The 25,974-nt window shown below is 44.9% G+C and overlaps 2 protein-coding genes and 1 non-coding gene across 5 annotated transcripts in view; 2 read left to right on the top strand and 1 right to left on the bottom strand.

Annotated features, from left to right (window-relative positions):
* The window catches only part of LOC116503304 (zinc-binding protein A33-like), a 902,198-nt gene that overhangs the window by 205,086 nt on the left and 671,138 nt on the right, over nt 1–25,974 (bottom strand). The gene's annotated exons all lie outside the window — the stretch shown is intronic.
* TRNAV-AAC lies at nt 1,483–1,555 on the top strand. The gene has a single exon. It is a non-coding gene; the product is annotated as a tRNA-Val (tRNA).
* LOC116503309 (flotillin-1) lies at nt 2,705–25,290 on the top strand. 3 transcript variants are annotated; one of them, XM_032209633.1, is made up of 13 exons: nt 2,705–2,840; nt 7,554–7,613; nt 9,094–9,169; nt 9,546–9,636; nt 12,526–12,669; nt 14,660–14,779; nt 15,830–15,925; nt 16,825–16,977; nt 17,464–17,645; nt 20,166–20,211; nt 20,301–20,438; nt 22,870–23,034; nt 23,689–25,290. In XM_032209633.1, the coding sequence occupies exons 2-13, from the start codon at nt 7,571–7,573 to the stop codon at nt 23,722–23,724; spliced, it is 1,290 nt and encodes a 429-aa protein (XP_032065524.1). In that variant the 5' UTR covers nt 2,705–2,840; nt 7,554–7,570; the 3' UTR covers nt 23,725–25,290. The 3 variants fall into 3 exon arrangements, with proteins under 3 accessions (XP_032065524.1, XP_032065523.1, XP_032065522.1); XM_032209632.1 differs by having other exon boundaries at nt 2,762–2,840; nt 23,692–25,290; XM_032209631.1 differs by lacking the exon at nt 2,705–2,840 and adding an exon at nt 6,770–6,809.

Below are 25,974 nucleotides of genomic sequence, written 5' to 3'. Positions count from 1 at the left end.
GCCACTTTCTCACTGCCAGAAAAGTGGCAATGACAAACCACTTCTGAAATCTTGCCAAGAAAACTGTTTGTTCAGACAGCCAACAGGAGTGACTGCCTGGACTTCTTTCTTTCTTCTATTATGTTCCTTCCTTCCTTCCTTCCTTCCTTCCTTCCTTCTTTCCTTCCTTTTTTTTTTTTTTTTTTGGAGGGGTGGTGGTTAGATGGACAAACTTTTCCAGACCAAACGATTGGGGCATATCTGTCATTTTCATTTTGTAAGACTGCTTCCAGGGCTTTGCAGAATCTGAACTTTCTCGGAAGTGAACGTTATATTTCCTTTGCAATCTGCTACTTTCTCACATATTTATTTATTTTTAACTAAAATATCTAAAAACTCCATAAATCAAATCCAGGGGCCCATGAGAAGTGTCTGGAATTAACATTTCAGGGGATCTTGATTCTATCCCACTTTTGGACTAGAAGACTTCCAAGATTCCTTTCAGCTCTATTCTGATTGATTGTTGTTGTTAATTGCAAAGTTGTGTCCGACCCATGGTGACCCCATGGACGTTTCTCCAGACCTTCCTGTCCTCTACCATCCTCTGGAATCCATTTAAGCTCACGCTGAGCTGCTTCGGTGACTCCATCCATTCTGTCGTCCCCTTCTTTTGCCCTCAATCTTTCCCAGCATTAGGCTCTTCTCCAGTGAGTCCTTCGTTCTCATTAGGTGGCCAAAGTATTTGAGTTTCATTTTCAGGATCTGGCCTTCTAAAGAGCAGTCAGGGTTGATCTCCTCTAGGACTCACCGCTTTGATCACTTTGCAGTTCAAGGGACTTGCAGGAGTCTTCTCCAGCACCAGAGTTCAAAGGCCTCCGTTCTTTGGCGCTCAGCCTTTCTTATGGTACAACTTTCACAGCCATACGTTGCAACTGGGAAAACCATAGCCTTGATTTTATGCACTTTTGTTGGGAGGGTGATCTCTCTGCTTTTTAGTATGCTGTCTAGATTTGCCATAGCTTTCCTCCCCAGGAGCAAGCGTCTTTTAATTTCTTGGCTGCAGTCTCCATCTGCGGTGATCTTGGAAAATAAAATCTACCTCCATTTCTTCCCCTATCTATTTGCCAGGAATTGAGAGTGTCTGATGCCATTGATTGATAGGTCACCATATACTTTACAATCACCAGGTGGCATACAATTATATGTGCTCCGCATGGCCTTAGCTGGTCTGTGCATGCCATCTACTGGCTGGAACGTGCATTGTCATCTGCCTCTGGATTTTAAAAAGAAACGCTATTTGCAAAGCATTTTGAACATGTTCAAAGTTGCATTTCCCAGATTGCACTGAAACTCAATCTCAGTAATTCCTTACGCCTGCTGGAAATTATGGTAATTGGTCTAACATAGGATTCCTGGTGGTCTAGGGGTTAAGGATTCAGTATCAGCCCTGACACAGCTGGATTTGATTCCTGGCCAGGGAATGATTTTACCTTTCTTTAAGGAGTTTCTGTAGTGTAGTGGTTATCACGTTCGCCTAACACGCGAAAGGTCCCTGGTTCGAAACCAGGCAGAAACAGCTCTTTGGTCTTTTTAACAATTAATCGGTGGAACTCCTTCCCTTCAGAAGTTGTGTGTGCTCCAACACTAGAGGGTTTTTTTTATCAAGGGAGTGGACAAGCCATTTGTCTGAAATCGTATAGGCTGGGTCTCCAGCTTGAGCAGGGGGTTGGACTACAAGACCTCCAAAGTCCCTTCCAGTCTGTTATACTGTTACAGTCTTTTTTAAGAATTCTCCAGTCATTCAAAGCCCCAGAGATTGAAAACATCTTCAGCAGCGCAGTAAGGGGTAGGGGAAGACAATTTTTACCTTGCAGCTATCAATGACCAAAAGATACAATTCGTAGGTTGGAGAGGGCATGCACTGGGGATGATGGAGAAAATAAGGAGAGTTCTGCATTGTGTCCCAAAGGTGCTTTTTCAAGAGGCAACTGGGCTTTTTGGTTTTTCTTCTTTTGAAGACATTTTGCTTCTCATCCAAGAAGCTTCTTCAGCTCTGACTGGATGGTGGTGAATGGAAGGATTTATATTCCTTGCAGACAGCTGGTTACTTGCATTCTCCTTCCTTTCTTCCTTCCTCCCTTCTTTCCTTCCCCTTCTGCCTTTCTTCCTTCCGCTTTTCCTCCCTCCCTTCCTTTTCTCCTTCTCCTTCTGCCTCCCTCCCTTCCTCCCTCCTCTCCTTCCATTTCTCCCTTTCTTCCTCCCTCCCTCCCTCCCTCCCTTTCCTCCCTCTCCTTCCTTCTTTCTTTCCTCTTCTGCCTTCCTCCCTTTCTTCCTCCCTTATTTCCTCCCTTCTGCCTTTCTTCTGCCCTCCCTTCCTTTCTTCCTCCCTTCTTTCCTCCCACTCTCTTCTTTCCTTCCCCTTCTACCTCCCTCCCTTCTTTACTCCCTCCCTTCTCTTCTTTCCCTTCTTCCTTCCATCTTTCCTTCCTTCTTTCTTTCCTTCTCTCCTCTCCATCCTACTTTCAGCCTCAACCTCCCCTATTCTTGGCGGCCACCAGATGGACCTCCAGGTGAGGACCTCGGCCGCTTTGCCCGGCGGAAAACGCAGCCACTGTGCCGGGCAGCGCAAGGCCGGCGCGGGCGGGCGGACGAGGAGGAGGAGGAGGCGGCGGCGGCGGCGGCGTTGCTCCCGACCCGCCATCAGCCGCCCCTGCGCCGCCCGGCCGCCTCCAGCAGGGGCTGCGCTTGTGGAAAAGCGAAAGTGAGCAGCCAGCGAGGGCTGCCGGGAAAGGCGCGGCGTCGGCAGGAAGGGTGTGTGCCTATTTGGAGCAGAAGGCAGGCAGCAGGTCCTGGGAAGGCAGGTAGGGCCCGGGCGCCGGGGACCCGGGAGGGGTGGGAGGGTCTTGCGCCAACGAGCAACGGGCAGAGGAGTAGCGGGCAGTTTCCAGATTGCACGCAACTCCGTCGGGGATCCCACCCTTTCCCCTTGCGCGTTTTGCAAAACACACAGGAATAATAAACAGGCCTGCTGTTGCCTTTTCCACAGAGCGGTGGCTTTTCTCTGGCTGTTTTGTCCTCTGCGAAATAATTAAGCCACCGTGTCGCCAATAAAATCCCTAGGGATGAAGAGCTTCATATGGCCGTAGGAAATTTCCACACTACAGGATGTGGCTGTCGTCCCGTAGTGTGGAAATTCCCTGCATCAAATTCCTCTTTGGGGTGGGGTGTCTGTGTATGTGTGTGCTTATTTCGAATTTACTCACTAGTCCTCATGATCTGCCCCCACCCCCTTAGAAAAGCTCACAGTTCTGCTTTTGATCTAAACAGCCCCGTGGCTAAATGCACTGCTTAAATAATTACATCTTCCTGTGGAAAAGGGCTCCAGGTTTTGGATTGGGTTTGCCAGAAGGGAGGGGGGGGGATATAGTCTCTACCATTGATTGACGTGCTTAGAAGAAATATTCAGCCAGAGGCAAGACTTGATGGAGATCAGTGGGTGGCAATTAAAAGGGATGAATATCAGGGTAATTAGGAGGAATTAGCACTATTGAGCATTGAAATGCTCTATTTAGAATAATCTAAGTGATGGACAGGATGTAATATTCCTTACACAGAATGTTGTCCTGAGAAGGGGTTGGACTAGATGACCCCTTTGATCCCTTCCATTTTTATGTACAAAGGCATGTCACCCACTGCAAAAGCTCCAGGCAATGTACATTGCAGGCAGTCCTCTACTTATGACCTTAATGGTATTTTGGCTGCTAAGTAAGGCATAAGTGAGTTGTGCTACATTTTGTGACCTTTTTGCCCCATTGTTAAGCAAATTACTGCAGTTCCTAAGTGAATCACGCTGTCATTAAGCGAATTTGGCTTCCCCCATTGTCTTCGCCAGAAGCCAGGTGGGAAGGTGACATGCTGATCATATGACCTGGGGACCTGGCAACTGTCGGAAATACACGTCAGTTGCCAAGCACCCAAATTTTATTACATGACCATGAGGATACTCCAAAGGTGTACTCCAAGTGTGAAAACTGGTCATAAATGATTTTTTTTCATTGCTGCTGTAACTTTGAACAGTCACTAAATGAATGGTTGTAAGTCAAGGACCACCTGTATTTTATGTAACATTAAACAGTCTAAAATAACTTTCAAAACAAGTTCTAGATTAGGGTTTCTCAACCTTGGTGATTTTTAAGATATGTGGACTTCGACTCCCAGAATTCGTAGCCATCCATGGCCGAGCTGGCTAGGGAAATTCTGGGAGTTGAAGTCCACATCTTAAAAAGTTAGCAAGATGAAGAAACACTGCTCTTTGGTTAGGTGTTAGACCCAAGAATCTATTGTGTTAACAATTAACAAGTGCTCTTGTAGAATGGTGTTCTTCATCCAAGCATTGTGACTTTTGTCACAGTTTTATGTCAGGTAATTGCCTGGAAGGTGTCGAAGGTGTGGCTGCCTTCAAAAGTGTTCTGGAAAGTTTAAATAATTCAGAGACAAACTTAGTTAAACAGACCTGAGGTGGAGATCACTAGTCGTGAAACAGCTTTATAACTTCCTTGCCCTGTCTTGGAGATGAATCCAGAAGTCAGCCATGAACTTCAAATCACTGTAAGACTTAGAATTTGTATGTATGTCCCTTTTCATATTGACCAATCCAAAGTCCAGTTCCAAGCATCTCCACCATCTGAGAAGACTTTGGCAACTAAGGAAACACAAGCATGACTGAGAAATCCTGGGAGTTGAAATCCAAAAATCTAAAAAAAATGCCAAATTTGCCGATAGAAATTTAGGAGCAATGGACAGACTCTGATCCACTTCAGATTTTGGTTGCTTGTTTCTTGTTTTTAAAAATTGGGTTACTTCAGCTCTGAGGATTTCGGAGACTTGCCTAAGTAGCAGAACCCAAAAGTTGCCCGGTTTGTGATCTATAAGGAGATTCTCTGGATTAGGTGCCTTTCAGGTGTGTTGGAGTTTGTGACCACTCATCTTTTGACCTCTATCTCCAGTTTGTGTAGAAACTGGGAGTGGACGTAGCACATCTGGGGAGCACCAGGTTAAGGAAGGTGTTGTGTTCATAGAAACAAGCAGCTTCAGCTACACCAGGGATTTCCCAATCTTGACAACTTCCATGTGTGGACTGTGTGACATTCCAGGAGATAGAACCCATATATTTGGAAGTTGCCAAAACCTCTGGGTTGGAGCAAGTTCAATGACCAATTTAGTTGTCATCAGTGGCTTCAGTAGATTCATCAAGAATTCTTCATCCATAAGAACTACTGTATTTTTCAGATTATGACACACCTTTCCCCCCCCCTCAAAAGAACGTGGAAATGTTGGTGCGTCTTATACATTGAATACAGCCATTTTTGGCCTCCTGAAGCCCTGCCCCTGCATCTCATTTTTGCAGAAAACGTGCCGTTTTTTGCAAAAACAAAGGCATTTTTGCCTTCCCTCAGCAGCACTCTGCAGGCTTCAGCAGTGCTGGGGGAAGGAAAAAACGCCTCCATTTTTGCAAAAAATGGCCCATTTTCTGTCTTTTTTTTGCAAAAATGGCATCTTTGCTTTCCCCCAGCCCTACTGAAGCCTGCAGAGTGCTGCTGGGGGCCGTGGAGGATAAAACCTTTTTTTTTTACTTACCTCTTTGAAATCTTGGTGCGTCTTATACACCAGTGCATCTTATAGTCCAAAAAAATGCAGTATTTGGTATCTCCAGCATGGATCTTTTCATAAATTAATTTGTGATACTGGGAAAGAATGTGAGATTTTCGGCATGCGGAATTGGTGTTCTATCATCAAGTCACAGTTGTTCCTGTTCTTTTGGTGCTGGGTCCAACGTTGGACTGATTTTAAGGAATCTGTTTGCATTGCAAGCTTGGCTGTAGATTTAATCAGGTAGTTCATTGAATAGATTCCTAGTTCTGAAGGGGTTTAATTTGAGTGGGGGGAAGATTAGTTGCAAAGGGGTGTAGCGTATTTTAATTCTGGGTGAGGATGAAAAAACTTCTAGTTCTGGAATGAAGTATTGGCCATCTCCCCCTATCCACCAACATCTGGAGGGCTTCATATTGCTCCACCCTAATGCAAGCAGGATGTATCTCAATACAGGAAATGGAAAGGCCTGATATGAAATAAGATATGAAGCAAGAGGAGCAAAGATAATTTGAGGACTGGAGGCTAAAACATATGAAAAGCAGTTGTAGGAACTGGGTATGTCTAGTTTAATGAAAAGAAGGACTAGGGGAGACATAATAGCAGTGTTCCAATATCTCAGGGGCTGCCACTAAGAAGAGGGGGGTCAACTTATTCTCCAAGGCAAGACAAGAAGCAATGGATGGAAACTACCATATTTTTCAGCGCATAAGACACACCTTCAAAGAGAGTGAAAATTTGGGTGCCTCTTATACACTTGAATACAGCATTTCTGGCCTCCCAAAACCCCACCCCGCATATCCAGTTTTTTTGCAAAAATGGACAGCAGAGTATTTGGGAAGCCTGCAAAGTGCTCCTGGGGACTTGGGAGGACAAAAACGAGCAAAAAATGGGCCCATTTTTCACAAAAACAGGGCTGTTTTTGCCCTCTCAAGCCCCCAGAAGCACTCTGCAGGCTTTCCAAACTTTTCACACCCCTTTTTTTGTAAAAAATGGATTGGTTTTTGCTCGGTTTTCTGCCCTCCTCAGGCCCCAGGAGCGTGACCTGTCAAAACCACGCTCGACTAAACCTCGTCCGACTAAACCGCGTCGCTGACGTCATCAACAGGGCGACAACAGCCAGCGCGGAGAAAGAAGGGCACTTTAAATAGCGCTTTGAAAGCAAGCCGATTCAACTTAAGGTAAGGGTTAGCTTTAGGGTTAGGTTAAGGGTTAGGTTAAGGGTTAGGTTTAGGGTTAGGTTAAGGGTTAGGTTTAGGGTTAGGTTAAGGGTTAGGGTTAGGTTTAGAATTAGGTTAAGGGTTAGGGTTAGGTTAAGGATTAGGTTTAGGGGGGTTAGGGTTAGGTTTAGGGGTTAATTTTAGGTTTAGGGTTTACACCGTGCTTCTGTCTCCACGCTGTTGTCGCCCTGTTGATGACGTCAGCGACGCAGTTTAGTCGGGCGCAGTTTAGTCGAGCGCAGTTTTGTCGGTGAACCCCCCCAGGAGCACTCTACAAGCCTCTCAGACTCTGCATGCCCTTTTTCACAAAAAATGAGGCGTGCAGAGAGTTTGGGAGGCCTGCGGAGTGCTCCTGGGGACCGGGGAGAGCAAAAACCTATTTTTTTAATTTACCTCTTCAAAATCTTGGTGCGTCTTATACTCCAGTATGTCTTATAGTCCGAAAAATACAGTAACCAAGGAGGGAACCAATCTAGAAATAAAGAGAAATAGCCTGACAGTGAGAACAATGAATCAGTTGAACAGCTTGCCTTCAGAAGTTACAGGTGCTCCCACACTGGAGATTTTTAAGAAGAGATTGGATTGGACACTCATTTGTCTGAAATGGTATAAGGTTTCCTGATTAGCAGCGGGTTGGACTAGAAGACCTCCAAGGTCCCTTCTAGCCCTGCTATTCTGAAATCTCAGTTTCCTGTTCTTTTCCAGACTCTCTAGGCGTGAAGATGTTCTTTACTTGTGGCCCCAATGAAGCCATGGTTGTCTCGGGTAAGTGCTCCATTTCCTGTTCCTTTTTCTTAGCTTTCTTATCTGATCGGATCAGCCTTCAGGGCGGCCACAAAATTTGGCAGTAAGCCTTTGCTCAAGCTAGCTATGATTTCTTTCAGATTGCTCTGATCCAGAATGCATGGATCACGTTGCACGTTCAACCGTCTTTCGGCTGTTGAGACGTACTTGGCACTTCGGGATTTCATTTGGATACACCGTTTTCTCCTCTTTTTTTTAACTATTCAGTGCTTTTATTTTATTTACTTATTGGAATTTGTCAAACAAAACCAAGAACAAAAATAAGGGAATAAAAATACAATGACAGGGACGATAGGCAGGTTAGTGCACTTATGCATGCTCCCTTTACTGACCACTTAAGTATGATGTAAGGTCAATTTGTGACTGAAACTGTGAAAATTTGTAACTGAGACAACAGAGTCAGGTAGGGCATTCCAGACTTTGATAACTCTATTACAGAAATCATATTTTTTCCAGTCAAGTTTAGAAGGATTTACATAGAGTTTAAGGTGGTTGTTAGTGCGCGTATTATTACGATTAAAATAAAAGTCATTTACAGGTAAAACATTACTACATATAATTTTGTATGTAGTATCTAGATCTGACCACATGCAACGCAGTTCTGTTACCCAAACTGAGAATTTCGAGCCTAAACATGTACAACCAGATTGCGTTGTTTCTTGTAATCTTATTTCTCTATGTCATATAATACATGTTGGCATATACATAATTTTGTACTTATTTATTTGTCATGTTTATGTAAAGTGACACAGTGGCTCAGTGGCTAAGAAGCTGAGCTTGTTGATCAGAAAGGTCGGCAATTTGACGAATTCGAATCCCTAGCGCCGCATAACGGAGTGAGCTCCCGTTACTTGTCCCAGCTTCTGCCAACCTAGCAATTGAAAAGCACGTAAAAATGCAAGTAGAAAAATAGGGACCACCTTTGGTGGGAAGGTAACAGCGTTCCATGCGCCTTCGGCATTTAGTCATGCCGCCCACATGACCACGGAGACGTCTTTGGACAGCCCTGGCTCTTCGGCTTTGTAACAGAGATGAGCACCGCCCCCTAGAGTCGGGAACGACTAGCACATATGTGCGAGGGGAACCTTTACCTTTATGTAGTGTAAATTTGGAAGTGGTGACCCTTTTAAGAGCTATATGCAATGAAATTTCATTTTTAATGTATGCCAATTAGCGGACATTCAAAGTGGCAATAAAGTTATTCTAAATCTTAAAAGTTCCCAAGTTTGGACAGCCCTTCATTAATTTTTCTTCATTTCCCCAAATAAATGATCAGTTTCTGTAACTGCTAAACAGTTTTCTGTTGGGGTCTTTTTGCTTTTTGTTATCAGTTATCCAAAACTAAAAAAGGAACAATTGACCGAGGGATCTGATTGACTGGACTAATCGAGAGATCTGATTGGCCTGGTCAGATTCTGCATTGTTTTATCTTTTTCCACAGGTTTCTGCCGCAGCCCCCCAGTGATGATTGCTGGGGGCCGGGTATTTGTGGTACCGTGTATACAACAGATCCAGAGGTAAGTCTTTCTGTGGAGATTTTATTTAAAGATACCCAGGATCTCACCAAGGTTGGGCCAGTCTTGTAAATGAGCAATAGTATCCTGTTGGTTTTGTTTCAGTTGCCCATCCAAGTACTAACCAAGGTGGACCCTGTTTAGCTTCCAAGATCAGCCAGGGTTCGTAGGGTGCTGAGGCATTCAACCACATTGGTGTCCTTCAGACATTAACCTTATATGGTGCTGTGGATTACAAGTGAAATACAAGTTCGCCCTATTTGCCCTCATTGTGTTAATTGATACAAACCCAGGGTGACACGTTTGTTAGATCTGAAACTTCATGGATGTGTGTATGTTTTTGGGTATGATTGTAACCCTTTTCTTTCCACTCTGACAGGATCTCACTTAACACACTGACCCTGAATGTGAAGAGTGAGAAAGTTTACACCCGGCATGGAGTCCCCATTTCAGTCACTGGCATCGCACAGGTAATATTTTTATTCAGCAGTACTCTGAAGGCTACTGTGTGAATATCAAAACTCTTGAAGGCAGGACAGGAAACAATGGATGGAAACTAATCAAGGAGAGAAGCAACCTAGAACTAAGGAGAAATTTCCTGACAGAACAATCAGCCGGTGGAACGGTTTGCTTTCAGAAGCTGTAGGTGGAGCACCACTGGAGGCTTTTAGGAAAAGACTGGAGAGCCATTTGTGTAGAATGGTATAGGGTTTCCTGCTTGAACAAGGGGTTGGACTAGAAGACCTCCAAGGTCCCTTCCAACTCTGTTGTTCTGTTCTGTTCTGAGAAGCAACCTAACCCCTGGGGAAAAGCAGACTACAATCCCAACTGAATTCGTTTCGTTTTCTTATTCCTCTAGTGCAGTGTTTCTCAACCTTGGCAACTTGAAGATGTCTGGACTTCAACTCCCAGAATTCGCTGGCTGGGGAATTCTGGGAGTTGAAGTCCGGACATCTTCAAGTTGCCAAGGTTGAGAAACACTGCTCTAGTGGATTTTAGGTAATGTTTTGGGCCATCCTTGAAATGATGTATTATCTTCACACTTGCTTCCTTGTGCAAAATGCATCCAAAGGGGCCTCAGTTGTGCCCAGCGTTGAAATCACAGAATACAGGTAGTCCTCAAATTACGAAAAATAGTAATAGAGGCTTGCCCATCATGGCTGTAAATCAGGGCAGTCGTAGGGTGGGTTGGTTCTGTGCCTGATCCAATTTTACCAGCTTTTTTGTGGTGGTTAAGCGAATCACCACGGTTGTTGAACCATTTGTTTGCTATGGCTGTGGTTTTTCCAAAAACCTGGAGTATATGCCGGGTTGGGAAACGTTGTAAACTGATCATATGAATGCGGGATGTCATAGTTGTGGCCGGGTTGCCAAGCAGCTGAAGTGCAGTCACCTGACTGGGGGAAGAGATATGGGGGGGCAACCTTCAGAACTTCGAATCCTGATTTTAAGTACAGGTAGACCTCACGATTCATTTAGTGACCATTCAAAGTTACAACGGCACTGAAAAAGTGACTTATGACCTGTTTTCACGCTTATAACCATTGCAGCATTCCCATGGTCACGTGATCAAAATCCAGCTCCTTGGCAACTGGGTTCATATTTATGACGGTTGGACTGTCCCAGGATTGTGTGATCCCCTTTAGCGACCTTCTGACAAGCAAAGTCAATAGGGAAGCCAAATTCCCTTAACAGCCGTGCTACTAACTTAACGACGACAGGGATTCACTTTTACAACCGTGGCAAGAAAGGTCGTAAGATGGGGCAAAACTCACTTAACAGTTGTTTCACTTAGCAACATACGTTTTGGACTCAGTTGTGGTCATATGTCCTGTATACATCCAAACTAGACCATGTTGTTTCTCTGTGTCCGTGATGGCGAACCCGTGGCACGTATGCCACAGGTGGCACGTGGAGCCCTCTCTGCAGGCACACGAGCCTCAGCTCAGTTCCACAGCGCATGCGCACAGCCCTCGCACCGGCCAGCTGATTTTCAGGTCTCTGCAGTGGTGGGTTGCAGGAGGTACGCCCCTATACAGGCATACCGGTTCCTGCTGGGAGAACCAGGTACCGTTCCAGTATGGTGCACCGGAGGGCCCGCCTGCCCACCTTCGCTCCTTACCAGTATTTGAAGTTTTCGGGGCTTACACGCACATTACCTACGGCACCTGTGCGATGCTCCACTGAGCAGCTGGGGTGTTGCGGAGGCATCGCAGGCAGTAAACACGCATGCGTGCGCTGTGCGCATTCATGTGGTGGACATCCGGCCCTGTTGCAATTGTACCGGTTGCAATGGGATCTGGAACCCACCACTGGGTCTCTGCCACGTATGCAGGAGACATGTGCGCATGCATGGGGGGAGGGGATGGCACGCTCTCCCCGCGTCCTGTTTTTGGTCTCAGGAAGCTTCAGGGAGGCCTTGTACGCCCAAAACGGGGAATGGGGGGGGGTTGCACATGCATGCGTGGGGAAGCAGAGGAAGTGTGGGGGAGTCACACGCATGCGCAGGGGCGGTGTGCGTGGGGGGGTTGTGCGCGCTTTGCATTATGGGTGTTGGCACTCGACGACAAAAAGGTTAGCCATCACCGCTCTATGTCACATAATATATTTGGGTGTATGCATAATTTTGTATTTGTTCATTTATGTTGTCATGTTTATGTAGTGTATATTGGAGGTGATGACCCTTTGAGAGCTGGATGCAATGAAATTTCATTTTAATATATGCCGATTAGTGTACATTCAAAGTGACAGTAAAGTTATTCTAAGTCGAAAGTTATTCTAAGTCTTCTAAATTAAGGATTATCTGTAACCCCAAAACAGATCTGTCAGAACTTCGAATGGTTGCTAAGAGACTAGTAAGTCAACCACTATCTGTTTAATGTTGAGAGGACCTTAAGAGGTCTTCAACCGAGGTGGCGCAGTGGTTAGGGTGCAGTACTGCAGGCCACTTCAGCTGACTGTTATCTGCAGTTCAGCGGTTCAAATCTCACCGGCTCAAGGTTGACTCAGCCTTCCATCCTTCCGAGGTGGGTGAAATGAGGACCCGGATTTTTGTTGGGGGCAATATGCTGACTCTGTAAACCGCTTAGAGTGGGCTGAAAGCCCTATGAAGCGGTATATAAGTCTAACTGCTATTGCTAACCTCCAACCCGGGGCAGAATTCTCATAATTCTGACAAATGAAACTTTGCTTGATTTGATTTGGTGGAACTCTCTTTGGGGACTCGCTAGTTGCTTACAGAAGAAACCTCCTTAGTCTGACAAACCCCATATGGGGAGGGGAGGGAGATCAGCTATGAGCAGGAAGTGCTTCCCACCCTTTCTTCTTTCACTTTAAACTACACCATCTTTCCCACCTAGGTGAAGATCCAGGGCCAGAACAAGGAGATGCTGGCAGCTGCTTGCCAAATGTTCCTGGGCAAGTCTGAAGCAGAAATTACACACATTGCTCTGGAGACCCTGGAAGGGCATCAGAGAGCCATCATGGCCCATATGACAGTAGAGGTAAGTAAGGCTGCTTGTGGAAATGTATGTGTGCGTGCAAGATATTATCGCTGGTTGAAGAACGGGTGAGGTGTGGGGGAAACGAATGAAGGAGAAAAGTAACCTAGAACTAAAGAGAAATTTCTGGAAAGTAAGAACAGTTAACCAGTGGAACAGCTTGTCTCCAGAAGTTGGGTGTGCTCCATCACTGGAGGTTTTTAAGAAGAGATTGGGCAGACATTTGCCTAAAGTGGTACTATAGGGTCTCCTGCTAGAACGGGGGGGCGAGACTAGAAGACCTCCAAGGTCCCTTCCAACTCTGTTATTCTGTTATCCTTAAAAGCTTAGATGTTTTATCTTCAGTTGTGTGCACCGGGCTGTTACTTTAATCTAGCTTTTCACCGGTTTGGTATCCAATTGAATTGAATCAGGGGTATCCGATAAGAGGGGCTCAAAAAAGTTGTGGCAGCCACAACCGTGTGACCCCTTTTTTTTCACAAGACACATTGGCAAGGGATGGGTTTTGATTGTGACCTTATGCGTGTGTCAGGGTTGCAAGTAACGAAAAGAAACTCCCAACGAAAAGAAACTCCAAGGCTTGAAATTCTTCAAAGTTCCATTTTATTAGAGATGCCATATTGGCACATCTGGGAAAACCCGAATCTGAAAGCTTCCAGGTTTTCCCCACCCAAATGAAAGTTCCAAGTCCCTTCCCAGCACCCACATGTCCATCACATGGTCCAATCAGGAACCATCCCAACTGGAGATGCCTCCTAGTCACACCCCTCCAGGTGTCCTTGACTCTCTGAGAAAGAAATGTCATTATGACTATATATCTCCCATACTCCATATAATCCCCCCTCCCATTTTCCCACAACACAAAATGAGGCAGGCCTGAAGGCCCAATGCCAAAGATGGCTTCCAGGCCTAACAATCTGTTTCTTAGTTAAGGGAACCAACTTTGTCTGAGGACACTTACAGGTAAAAAGATGGCTGTCAGGCCTGACAGGTTGTCCATTTTAATCTGCTCCCTGCAGACAATCCAGCACTCAATTATGATTTCATTAACCATGGGACAGTGGGGCCTTGGAGTCCAATCCCCATGGAGAGGATTCAGTGAAGAAGGTCTGTTTTGAGATTTCACAAACAAAGAGGCTCTAGGATAAAAAGAGTGTATGCTGCTTCTATCATCATCTATCATCTATCATCATTAATGACCCCATAATCCCTTGCGGGGTGGAGTCTGGGTAACTGAATGGAGCTGAATATTTACTGGCCAGATGCCCTTCCTGTCCCCAAGGCAGAGGTTTGTTCAGCGGATATATTCTCACTGTGCCCAAAGAGCGAAATATCTGCCTCTACCTTGGCTCGAACTCCTGATTGTGAGGTGAGAGCGCCACCTCCTGGCCACCCCACCACTCTAGCTGATGCTGTTTCTGTATGGGCTTAAAAACTGGTGAACATACTCTTTTTTATATATAATTTATTTTAATACAAACCATCCATCTACCATTAAACAGTGTGTCATCTGGGTACAAAATCTTGTGTAATAACAATTAAAATTTACAACTGTACTCATTATTTATCTGCTCATGACCTAATACTGATATACATAACACATCTGATTCTATAACAATCCTCTTCTTAACTTATTTAGTTCTATTAATATGTTTTCTATATTTCACTAATCTACTTTCATTTCTAACTTTCATATTTGTACTCTAACCATCGGTAAAGTAGTTTCCATATACTATAATTTTCAGTTTGCTCTTTCCCTTTAATTGCAAGTGTTAACCTATTCATTTCTGCACATTCTAATATTTTCCTAAGCACATTCTCATCCTTAGGAATCTCTTCACTTTTCCAGTGTTGTGCAAATACAATCCTGGCAGTTGTTATTACATGAATAATATTAAAATAAACATTTTCTTTACGTTTCTGGTAAAATCCCTTGCAAAAATATTGTGAACAGAATCTGTGCTTGGTACTGACCTTTCTGTTTGTTAAACAGGAAATCTACAAGGACCGTCAGAAGTTTTCTGAGCAGGTCTTCAAAGTGGCCTCGTCTGACCTGGTCAACATGGGGATCAGTGTGGTCAGTTATACCCTCAAGGATATTCACGATGACCAGGTGCACACATGTGCTGTCTTGTATTGATGCCAACCATTGTCAGTGAGAATGTTCAACCATAGAGATAGCTAAGGCAAGAGATTACTAAGGATGCCTTATCCAAAATCTTTCAGCAATAGGAACGTAAAATCAGCATCAACCTGTCCCAACACCAAATAGAATTGCTTGATTGGTTTTTTTTTCTTGCTAATGGAAAAATGATACAAGGTTCTTTCTCATACTGACAATCAAGTTTTGGGCTGAACATATTTATTGACTGACTGGCCGATAACCCGGCGTTGCCCAGGTATTTATAGGGGGGAAATGTCTGGACCAAACGTAATTTCTAATGTTGGATTTTCCCCCTTACCAGGGGGAGCCCCCTTATAGAGTACTGTGAAGCCTGCAACTTCTCGCTGAGCCCTGATTTCAGCGACAATTTAATTAGTTAAAAATGTTTTCCCTGTGCCCCCAGAAGCATAATTTCTAATGTTAGATTTTCCCCCTTACCAGAGGAAACTCCCTTATGGAGTACTGTGAAGCTGTTACCATGGCAACTCCACTGTGCTGTACAGTAGAAGCCATTTTAAGGCAGTACAGTAGAAGACCTTTTAAGGTACAACAGGCTGTATCTTAACAGAACGCACATCCTGAGGGGTGTTAGGGGTGTCTTACCCCCATAGTATTTGTCTCCAGAGAGTAAGTCATCTGTGTATCAAGTTTGGTTAGTTTCCTGGGCTTAACACGTGTTTTGTTGTTGCAACCATCATTTGCACATAGTTTCTCCAAGGATATTTTAAGGTAGCATACCTATTACTCTCTCCCTATTTTTCTCCACATCAACCTTATGAGATAGGTTCGGCTGAGAGAGAATGATTAATTCAAAGTGTTTCGGGGGAAACTGGGTTTCCTCACCTGGGACAGGATTAGAGCCTGTCCATTCTGCAACTGTTCAGTCATCCAAGGGAAAAAAACAAATCAGAATTCAGACATTACCAGATTTTGTTTGCACAGTGAGTATTTTCTGGATTGCTTTTCCTGACCATCACCTTCCCCTCTGGTCAATTGTAGGATTATCTTCATTCTCTGGGAAAAGCCCGAACTGCTCAGGTACAGAAGGATGCCAGGATTGGAGAAGCCGAAGCCAAGAGGGATGCTGGCATCAGGGTGAGCTCTTGGGCAATGGTGGAATTGAGATGGCCTTTCCCTGTGCGACTATCTACCTGGTTTCAGAGATGGCTGCAGGCTTTGAAGGAAAGATTGGGCAGCCATTTCTCTGGCATGGAATAAGGTCTCCTGCCTTAGGCAGGGGTTGGACGAGAACCGTGATGACGAACCTATGGCATGTGTGCCACAGGAGGCACATCCAAGCATGCGAGGCATCACCCCAGCTCAGCTCCACCATTCTTGTGCGTGCGCCTCCCGCCGGCCACCTGGTTTTTGCGTCTCTGCTGCACATGCACAGGGCACATGTGGGAGTCGTGGGTGGGGGAATGTGTGCATGGGAAGGGCAGCAATGCGTGCATGCGTGGGGAAGGAGGGAGCACGGGAGTGTATGGTACACTCCACCCCTGCGGCCCGTTTTTGGTCCCAGGAGGCTAGAGGGAGACCTACTAGGCCCAAAGAGGGCACGGGGGGGTGTTGTGCATGCACAGGGCGCAAGGAAGGTGTCACACACGGATTGGATTATGGGTGCAGGCACGCAGGCTGTTGCATGAGTGCTTTCAGCACACGATGACAAAAAGGTTAGCCATCACTGGATTAGAAGACCTCCCATCATGCTATGATTCTAAGCACGTTCAGATCCGGATATTAACTGGATGGGAGACCACTTGGAAACCCCAAAGCTGTGGGAAGGAAGACTGTGACTGCCCAATGATTTCCCAATTATATCAACCACCCAAATAGACTTTCCCATAAACTCACCAGAAGTCAAACAAAAACTTGAGGATCTTTTAAAATCAAAATTTCTTTGGTGTTCACATGGCTTTTGCACTACCGCTGAGCTCTTCCCTCTCTTTTCCCGTTGGGCTCTGCCCCTGAGTTCTCCCATTTTCCCCCTCTAGGAAGCCAAGGCCAAGCAAGAGAAATTGTCGGCCCAGTTTTTGAACGATATTGAGATGGCCAAAGCCCACCGAGATTTCGAGCTGAAGAAGGCTACTTACGACATCGAGGTGAACACGCGGAAAGCAGAATCAGATTTGGCCTATCAGCTCCAGGTGAGCCACCCGCCACGCAGCCAGTCAAGGGGGATCAGCAGAGGGCAGAGGCAGAATAAGTTGTAGCCTATTTTGTTCTCAAATGAAACGTGCGGGAAAAATGTTTGTGATTCCTGCCCCTGGACCTGGTCACATCCTTCGTTTAGAGCAGGGTTCTCCAATCTTGGCAATTTTAAGATTTGTGGACTTCAATTCCCAGAATTCCCCAGCCAGCAGGGGGAAGATTTGTGATGGGGAAGACTTAGAGCTGATGATTATGCCCTAGACCTGTGGACTTCAACTCCCAGAATTCCCCAGCCAGCATGGCTGGCTGGGGAACTCTGAGAGTTGAAGTCCACAAGTCTTAAAGTTGGCAAGGTTGGACAACCCTGATCTAGAGCATTATCAGCCGCTCTAAATTTGCCGGATGTTGACATTGAGCCATGAACGAGCTCCACCGGGGAGTTTCTGAATCCTTTGGGATGTTTTCCTGTCTCCTTCACGCAGGTGGCGGTGACCAAGCAGAAGATTGAAGAGGAGAAAATGCAGGTCTTGGTGGTGGAGCGAACTCAGCAGATTCAGATCCAGGAGCAGGAGATGATCCGTAAAGAACGGGAGCTGGAGGCCCAGATCAAGAAACCAGCCGAAGCAGAACGTTACCGGTTGGAGAAATTAGCCGAGGCTGAAAGGTACGAGCATTAGACTCCCCTATTCCACTCTTTTTCCTTCCTATCCAGAATCTGTTCCTATCCCCCTCTTTTTCCTTCCTATCCAGAATCTGCTGTTACTCACCACGGAAGAACTCTAATGAGTGAACTGATGCTGGCTATACTCTTTTTTTTTTATAGAGAAAATTATTTTAATACAAACAAAATCCATTTTCCATTAAACAGTGTGTCATCTGGGTACAAATATCTTGTGCAATAACAATTAGAATTTACAACCACATTCATTATTTATCTGACTTAACACTGATATACTGTACATATCTGAATCTATAACAATCCTCTTCTTAACTTATTTAATTCTATTAATATATTTTGTATATTTCACTAATCTACTTTCATTTCTAACTTTCATATTTGTACTCTAACCATCGGTGGAATAGTTCCCATATGATATAATATTCAGTTTGCTCTTTCCCTTTAATTGCAAGTGTTAACCTATTCATTTCTGCACATTCTAATATTTTCCTAATCACCTTCTCATCCGTAGGAATCTCTTCACTTTTCCAGTGTTGTGCAAATACAATCCTAGCTGCTGTTATTACATGGATAATCAGATATACATTTTCTTGGCTCTACTTCTTTAGAGTACAGGTGGTCTTCGGCTTATGACCACAAAAAGTGAGGGCAAAATTTTATTTGCTAAGTGAATTTTGCTCCATTTTACGACCTTTCTTGCCACAATTGTTAAGTGAACCATTACAATTGTTAAGTTGGTCACACGGTTGTTCGGTGAATCTGGTTTCCCCATTGACTTTGCTTGTCAGAAGGTTGCAGAAGCTAATCACGTGATCCATTCCCAAGGTACTGCAAACGTCATAAATAAGAGTCAGTTACCAAACATCTGAATTTTGATCACGGGGATGCTGCAACCATTGTTAAGTGTAGAAAAATGGTCGTAAGTCACTTTTTTCAATGCTCTCATAACCCTGAACTGGTATAAGTCAAGGACTACCTCTAAAGCTGAAGGGTCAAATAATGGAATGAATCTCCACAAAAATAATACAGATGATCCTTGAGTTATGACCATAATGGAACCTGTCTGGTCATTAAGCAAACCAGTGGTTTGCAACAGGGGGCTGTTTTTCCCAAAAGCCCCAAGTAAATTCCAATTTTGGGGGCAAAACTGTGTATAATGCAGTCAGGTGACCACAAGACACTGCAAACTGCTATAAATGTAACATGAATGCTGCATGCCAGTGGCAATGGGCAACTGTCAGAATTTCAAATCCGGGTCGTAGGTACCCCACAGGTAGGTCTGTCCAAGCTTCAAACGGCCACTAAGCGACTGGTCATAAGTCGAGGACTGCCTGTACTCCCCACCCACATGGGATGCATAATCTGAAAGTGTAGAATCCAAAAATATCTCGTCATACAAGGCGCTGATGTGTCTGGGCTGTGCAGAGAGCTGACCTGTGGCAAAAAACATGCTTGCACTGCACCATTTGGGAATTTGTTTTAGGATGGTTTGCATGGCTGAATGCTTAATTTTCAGACGCATCTCAGGATTTGTGCCCAGCAGTGCAGTCTGTAGCATTGTTTTGAGTGAATGTGAAGGATGTGTCCTTTTGTTTTATTTTTATAGTCTTTTTTATGTATAATTAGTTTAGTTTACTTTACTTTATTGTAATTGCACCTTGTACAACGAAATTAAATGCGATCTTCAGTGTACGATAACAGTTCAGGTTGTGGTTGTTAAGGAATCATGTGCAGTCATTAAGCACAACATCAGGTGTTGGCTGGTTTCCCCATTGACCTGACTTATTGGAAGCTGGCAGTGAAATGTACACTGAAAGTTTTTGCACTCTGCAGACCTCCCCAAAATGGCCTGTTTGTTGCAAAAACAGGCCCATTTTTGTCCCCAAAAAGGGTATGAATAGCCTTTAGGAGGCTTATAGAGTGCTCCTGGGGGCTAGGGGGGGCGAAAATGAGCAAAAAATTGCCCCTTTTTCACTCATTTTAAGAGCCAAGGTGGCGCAGTGGTTAAATGCAGCACTGCAGGCTACTGCTAGATCAGCAGGTCAGCGGTTCAAATCTCACCGGCTCAGGGTTGACTCAGCCTTCCATCCTTCCGAGGTGGGTAAAATGAGGACCCAGATTGTTGGGGGCAATATGCTGACTCTCTGTAAACCGCTTAGAGAGGCCTGAAAGGCCTATGAAGCGGTATATAAGTCTACTGCTATTGCTATTGCTATCATTTTGCCCTCCCCAGCCCCCAGGAGCACTCTGGAAGACTCCTAAAGGCTATCCATGGCCATTTTTCCAAAGGGGGTGGGGTTTCGGGAGGCCAAAAATGCTGTATTCATTGTATAAGATGCACCCAGTTTTTCACCCTCTTTTTGAGGGGGGAAAGGTGTGTCTTATGCTCTGAAAAATACGGTATTCAATTCAATCCCTGGTCTTCCCCTCCATTTTGGGAAGCCAAAAGTGGCCTTTGAACGTTGGATGCTGGGCAGACCATGTCCCTGTTTTCTTCCCAAACAGGTGTCAGCTCATCATGCAGGCGGAGGCAGAGGCAGAAGCCATCCGGGTGAGCCATTTCTTCTTCTCTACTACCTCATGGGAACGAAGAGCAGGAAGAGAAATTAGCTTATCCCGAAACCCTCTTTCCGTTTTTAGGTGAAGGGCGAGGCTCAGGCGTACGCAGTTGAGGCCAAAGCCCGGGCTGACGCTGAGCAGATGTCGAAGAAGGCAGAAGCTTTTAAGCAGTATCAAGAGGTTGCCATGGTGGACATGCTTTTGGAGAAGCTTCCAGAGGTAAGCACACCCTCCTCACGTAATCCCAAGGAGAAAAGAAGGGAGATGGAGGTCCCAAAGACGCTTTTTTTTCTCTGGAGGCAACTAGGCTTTCTTGTTTTTCCCCTTTTGAAGACGTTTCGCTTCTCATCCAAAAAGCTTCTTCAGTTTTGACAGGATAGAGGGGAATGGACAGATTAATATTCCTTGCAGACAGCTGGTCATTTGCATCTTTTTTAGAGAGTCGTTGAAGCACTTGGTGGATTATCTGTGTTTTAAGTGGTGCTCCTGGTTCCTGTAGTCCTCAATTTTTCCTCTGGAAATCCATTCCTACTCCCACACCATTCAAAGGATGTTCATCCCAAATTGTATACCTAAAAATCTGAGGACACAGATAAACCTCCAAGTGCTTCAATGAGCCTCTAAAAGGATGCAAATGACCAGCTATCTGCAAGGAATATAAATCCTTCCATTCCCCCACCATCCTGATGCAGTAATGGCTGCTTGCAATTGCCATCATAAGGTGAGGACTAACTGTACAGGACAGTCCGTCACTTATGGCCACAATTGAGGCCAAAAGTTCTGTTGCCAAGCAAGACAGTTGTTAAGTGGATTTTGCCCCGTTTTACAACCTTTCTCACCACTGTTTGTTAAGTGAATCGCTGCAGTTGTTCACTTAGCAACACGGTTGTTAAATGAATCTGGTTTCCCCATTGACTTTGGTGGTTAGAAGGTCACAAAAGGTAATCACATGACCCCCTGGGACACTGCAACAGTCATAAGTATGAACCAGTTGCCAAGCATCTGGATTTTGATCAGGTGACCATGGAGATGCTACAACCATGGTAAGAAACAGTCATCAGTCTGTTTTTTCAGTGGCGTTGTAAGTTCAAAAGGTCACTAAATGTAAGTCAGCGGCTACCTGTAATTTGGGAAAACCAGATGCGGTCTGCCATTTGATTGGTGGATACGGTTGTGGGCCGCAGGCCTTTTGCAGATATCCTTAATCTAAATCGGGTGTCAAATTCAAGGCCCCCAGGCCAGATCTGGCCCACACGATGCTTAGATGTGGCCTGCAAGGCCGCCCTGGAAACATCAAAGGATCGGCCCGCACTGCCTCTGCCGCACACGCCTTCCCCCCCCCCCCCGAGCTTTGTTTTCGCTGGGAGAGGGGCTAGCAAAACAAACTAAAAACAAAAGAAGAAATGTTTCCCCTTTTGCATTTGAGCATGCAAGAAGGGCCAGGAAAGGAGAAAGGGAAAGAGGAAAGACAAAGAGAAAGATGGGAAGAGTGCAAGGAAGGAAAAATAAGAAAAGAGGAGAAGGAAGAAGAAAGTAGAATGGAGAGGGCAGGAAAAAGAAAGGAGGGAAGGGAAGGGAGGAAGGAGATTATGATGAGAGTGAGGAAGGGTCTGAGGGAAGTCCTGCCTTAGCACTTGGCCACCACTGGTGCACCAACGACACAAGTGACATCGAGCTGGCCACACCTGCCCCCCCCCCCCCAGCTCCCCCAGTATCAAACACAACCCTGATTCGGTCCTCAGTGAAATTGAGTTAGACACCCTGGTCTAAATGGTACCTTTGATTGTAATAATATTTTGCTTATATATGCTACTAGCCGATACAACAATGTTGCCCGGGTATTTATTTATAGGGGGGAAATATCCGGACCAAATATAATTTCTAATGTTGAATTTTCCCCCCTTATGAGAGAGAGCCCCCTTGTGGAGTATTGTGAAGCTGTTACCATGACAACTCCACTGTGCTGTACAATAGAAGCCATTTTACGACAGTACAGTAGAAGCCATTTTAAGGCACAACAGGCTGTATCTTAACAGAACACACGCCCCGAGGGGTTTTAGAGGTGTCTTACCCCTCACAGTATTTGTTTCCAGAGAGTGAGTCATCTGTGTACCAAGTTTGGTTGAAATTGCTTGAGGGGTTCCAGAGTTATGCTGGAACATACACATACACAGCCATTTTAGATGATTGATTGATTGATAGATAGATAGATAGATAGATAGATAGATAGATAGATAGATAGATAGATAGATGACAGATAGATAGATAGATGATAGACAGACAGGCAGGCAGACAGATAGATAGATAGATGATAGGGAGAGAGGAAGAGAGAGAGAGATGATGATAGATAGATAGATAGATAGATAGATAGATAGATAGATAGATAGATAGATAGATGATAGATAGATAGATAGATAGATAGATAGATAGATAGATAGATAGATAGATAGATAGATGATAGAAAAGTCTTTAATTAGAATTTTCCCTATTTTTTCCACACAACAACCTTATAAGGTAGGTTGGTCAGAGAGAGAAGCCCAAAGTCATTTCTACCACTCTCCTGAACAGGTAGGGACTTGAACTGCAGTCTCTATCCAAGCTTGCTATCCTAATCATTGGGCTACCCTCTGTCTTCACCTTCCCTTCACAGATGGCCGAAGAGATCAGCAAACCGTTGGCTTCCGTGAGTAAGATCACCATGGTGTCGAGCGGGAATGGAGATGTGGGTGCCGCGAAGATGACCGGGGAAGTGCTGGAAATCATGAATAAGCTGCCTGAAGCTGTTGAGAAACTGACCGGTGTTAGCATCTCTCAGGTATCGCTCAAGCTGCGGGGAAAAAGGGGTGGAGCAAATATTCTCAGTAGCAACTAGCTAGAGTAAATAAGTAGTTACCTATCCTGACTTCCATTCTATGCTTCTAGAGCCGAGGTGGCGCTAGAGCCGAGGTGGCGCAGTGGTTAAATGCAGCACTGCAGGCTACTGCTAGATCAGCAGTTCAGCGGTTCAAATCTCACCGGCTCAGGGTTGACTCAGCCTTCCATCCTTCCGAGGTGGGTAAAATGAGGACCCGAAAGCCCTATGAAGGGGTATATAAGTCTACTGCTAAGTCTACTGCTATTGCTTAAGTAGAACACAAAATAGCAAGAGCACTTAGACTTATATATCACTTTACAGTGCTTTTACAGCCCTCTCTAAGCAGTTTACAGAGTCAGCCTCTTGCCCCCAACAATCTGGGTCCTCATTTTACCCACTTCGGAAGAATGAAAGTCTGAGTCAATCTTGAGCCTGGTGAAATTCAAACTGCCAAATTACAGGCAGTCGGCAGTCAGTGGAAGTAGCCTGCAGTACTGCACTCCAACCACCGCACCACCACGGCGCTCATGCATATTTCAGTGGGGAATATAGTCTCTGTGTTCGTGGGAGTGATGACTGAATTTTAATGTTTTGGGGTGGGCGGTGTCTCTCCAGCAGATGAATCAGAAGAAACCAGGACGGATGAACTGACGGCTCAGAAGGACAAAGGAAAAGTCTTCTTGAGAGTTGAACACCCATGAATCCTCATCAATGTGCACCCATATTTAGCGTTCCTCCTACCGGTGCCCTCCTGTGAATGCCGAACCTTTGTTATGGACAAGATTGTTGCATGCCTATCAGTATCAGCAAATGATGAGGTCTTGTTACTCTGCTGTAGCACCGTGATAGCTGGTGATGTCGCAGGTCTACCCTGTCCCCACAATGTGTCGCAGTGTGGACCTGTGTATACTGATTTCCACCGTCACTTGTAAAACAGGATCCCGTTGTTCCTTTCCTTGATGCTGTTTTTGCTGCCTGAGCACTGCTGGTCACTAAATCCCTTTTTCCTATAAGCAAGCTGTCCTCAAGGATTCTAACAATGATTCTAGTTCTAAAAAGGCTGGGAAGGCTATAAGAACAGAGTAAGGATGAAGGTTGAAACCTAAAATCTGTTGTTGTTGTTTTAAAGGGTGGCTTTGTTTCAGGGATTTCTGCCAAGGTGAGGTAATTTAGGGTTTTGTTCAGTTGCCACCTGTGTACAGAGAGGGGTTTGGTTTTACAGCCCTTATCTAACCTAGTGATGTGTGGGCAGGCCAGTTCTCTTTCTCTAAACCAAGGGTGGGGGACAATGGCTCCTTTTAGGACTTGTGGACTTCAACTCCCAGAATTCCTGAGCCAGCCATGCTGAACTCTGGGAGTTCAGGGATTCTGGGAGTTGAAGTCCACAAGTCCTAAAAGGGGGCATTGTTTCCCCACCCCTCATCTAACCCTTCCCAACTTGCTTGATATATCAACATCTCCATTTGTGCCATAGCGTTTGGTGCTATGTGTAGCTAAGATTCTTCAATTTAGCAAACTTCTTCCTTTTGAGTCTTTTGTCTTCTTCTTCTGTCCTCCTTCATCTCACCACCACTCTCATTCCCCCAGTCCTTAATCTCATTTTTGAGGGGAGAGGAGCCTTTGTCCATAGCAGCTTTCTTGTGTTAAATCAAAAAGTTCTCCCTGCCAAGAAGACAATCCACACGGCGGTGACAGGAGACTCCCTCAGGAAATGAATGTTGTAATAGGCCTCTCTTCTGCCTGCATGTTCATCTCCTCTTAAAACCACCATCTGAATGTGCCTTATATCTGTTTGAACTAACAGAGTAGATATTCGTCATCATTTCCCTAGAAGGGGAAATATAAAGGGTCCCTATTTTCACTGTCTAGTTATCATTATCTCTCCCTTTTGAATTTTGCTGGAAGCTTTTCAATTTTGTATCCTGGCTGCCCATGTTCTCATCTTTGCTTATTGTCCCAAATCGTTAAAGGAGGCCACCTGCTCATATCTTCATGAGGCACACCTGGTCAGAGGGTAGCCCTTCTACAGTGGCTTAAATATCACCCCTGGACCTGTGCTTCTGAATTCACATATGCCGTGTTTGGCCTGCTTGCTTGTTTGTGTGTTGTGGCCTCAGCATGGTGCCTTGTCTATGTTCGTCTGAAGAGAAGGGGAAGTCCATTCTCCATGCTACTGAGATTGTCAACTAAGAATAAAGGCCAAGATTACTTATTGCCTCCGGTGGACCTTCTGTGTATCCGTTTCTACTGTCTGGTCCATGTTTTCACCATCTAATAGCTGAAGCTTTCTAAGAGTACAGGTAGTCCTCAACTTACGACCACAGTTGAGGCCAGCAATTCTGTTGCTAAGTGAGGAATTTGAGTTTTGCCCCATTTTACGATTTTTCTTGCCACATTCCTTTAGTGAATCACTGTGGTTAGTAACACAGTTGTTAAGCGAATCTGGTTTTCCCGCTGACTTTGCTTGTTGGGAGTTTGCAAAAGGGGATCACATGATCCTGGGACATTGCAACCATCATAAATGTGAGTCAGTTGTCAAGCATCCGAATGTAAACCACATGACTCTGCACTAAGTTGCTGCAATGTGCACTATGCGCAGTAAGTCACTGCAACGGTTGGAAATGTGAAAAATGACCACAAGGCACTTTTTTCAGTCCCGTTGTAACTTCGAACGGTCACTAAATGAACTGTTGTCAGTCAAGGACTGCCTGTATAGGAAATACATGGAGCAAACTGCATTTCTTCTGTTTTCACATGTGATCCTGCTTTACCAGTATAGATATAATACGAATTTTGTCTGCATAACCTCTTAACATTCCTTTGGATTGCAGTTGGAGTGATTATTATTATGGTTGGTTGCACAGTCATCCAGATGATTAGACTGGGTTTGGCATTTTTTTT

This window comes from Thamnophis elegans, chromosome 2 (genome assembly GCF_009769535.1).
Source record: "Thamnophis elegans isolate rThaEle1 chromosome 2, rThaEle1.pri, whole genome shotgun sequence".
In the NCBI taxonomy this organism is placed as follows: Eukaryota; Metazoa; Chordata; class Lepidosauria; order Squamata; family Colubridae; genus Thamnophis; species Thamnophis elegans.
Note: the sequence above shows the minus strand (reverse complement) of the source record. Positions and strands in the feature narration are given on the sequence as shown.

Coding starts and splice junctions, on each gene's coding strand:
- LOC116503309 (XM_032209633.1), top strand. CDS start 7,571: ATGTTCTTTACTTGTGGCCCCAATGAAGCCATGGTTGTCTCGG. Junction 14,780..15,829: donor AGGATATTCACGATGACCAG/GTGCACACATGT, acceptor GGTCAATTGTAG/GATTATCTTCATTCTCTGGG. Junction 20,212..20,300: donor CAGAGGCAGAAGCCATCCGG/GTGAGCCATTTC, acceptor TTCCGTTTTTAG/GTGAAGGGCGAGGCTCAGGC.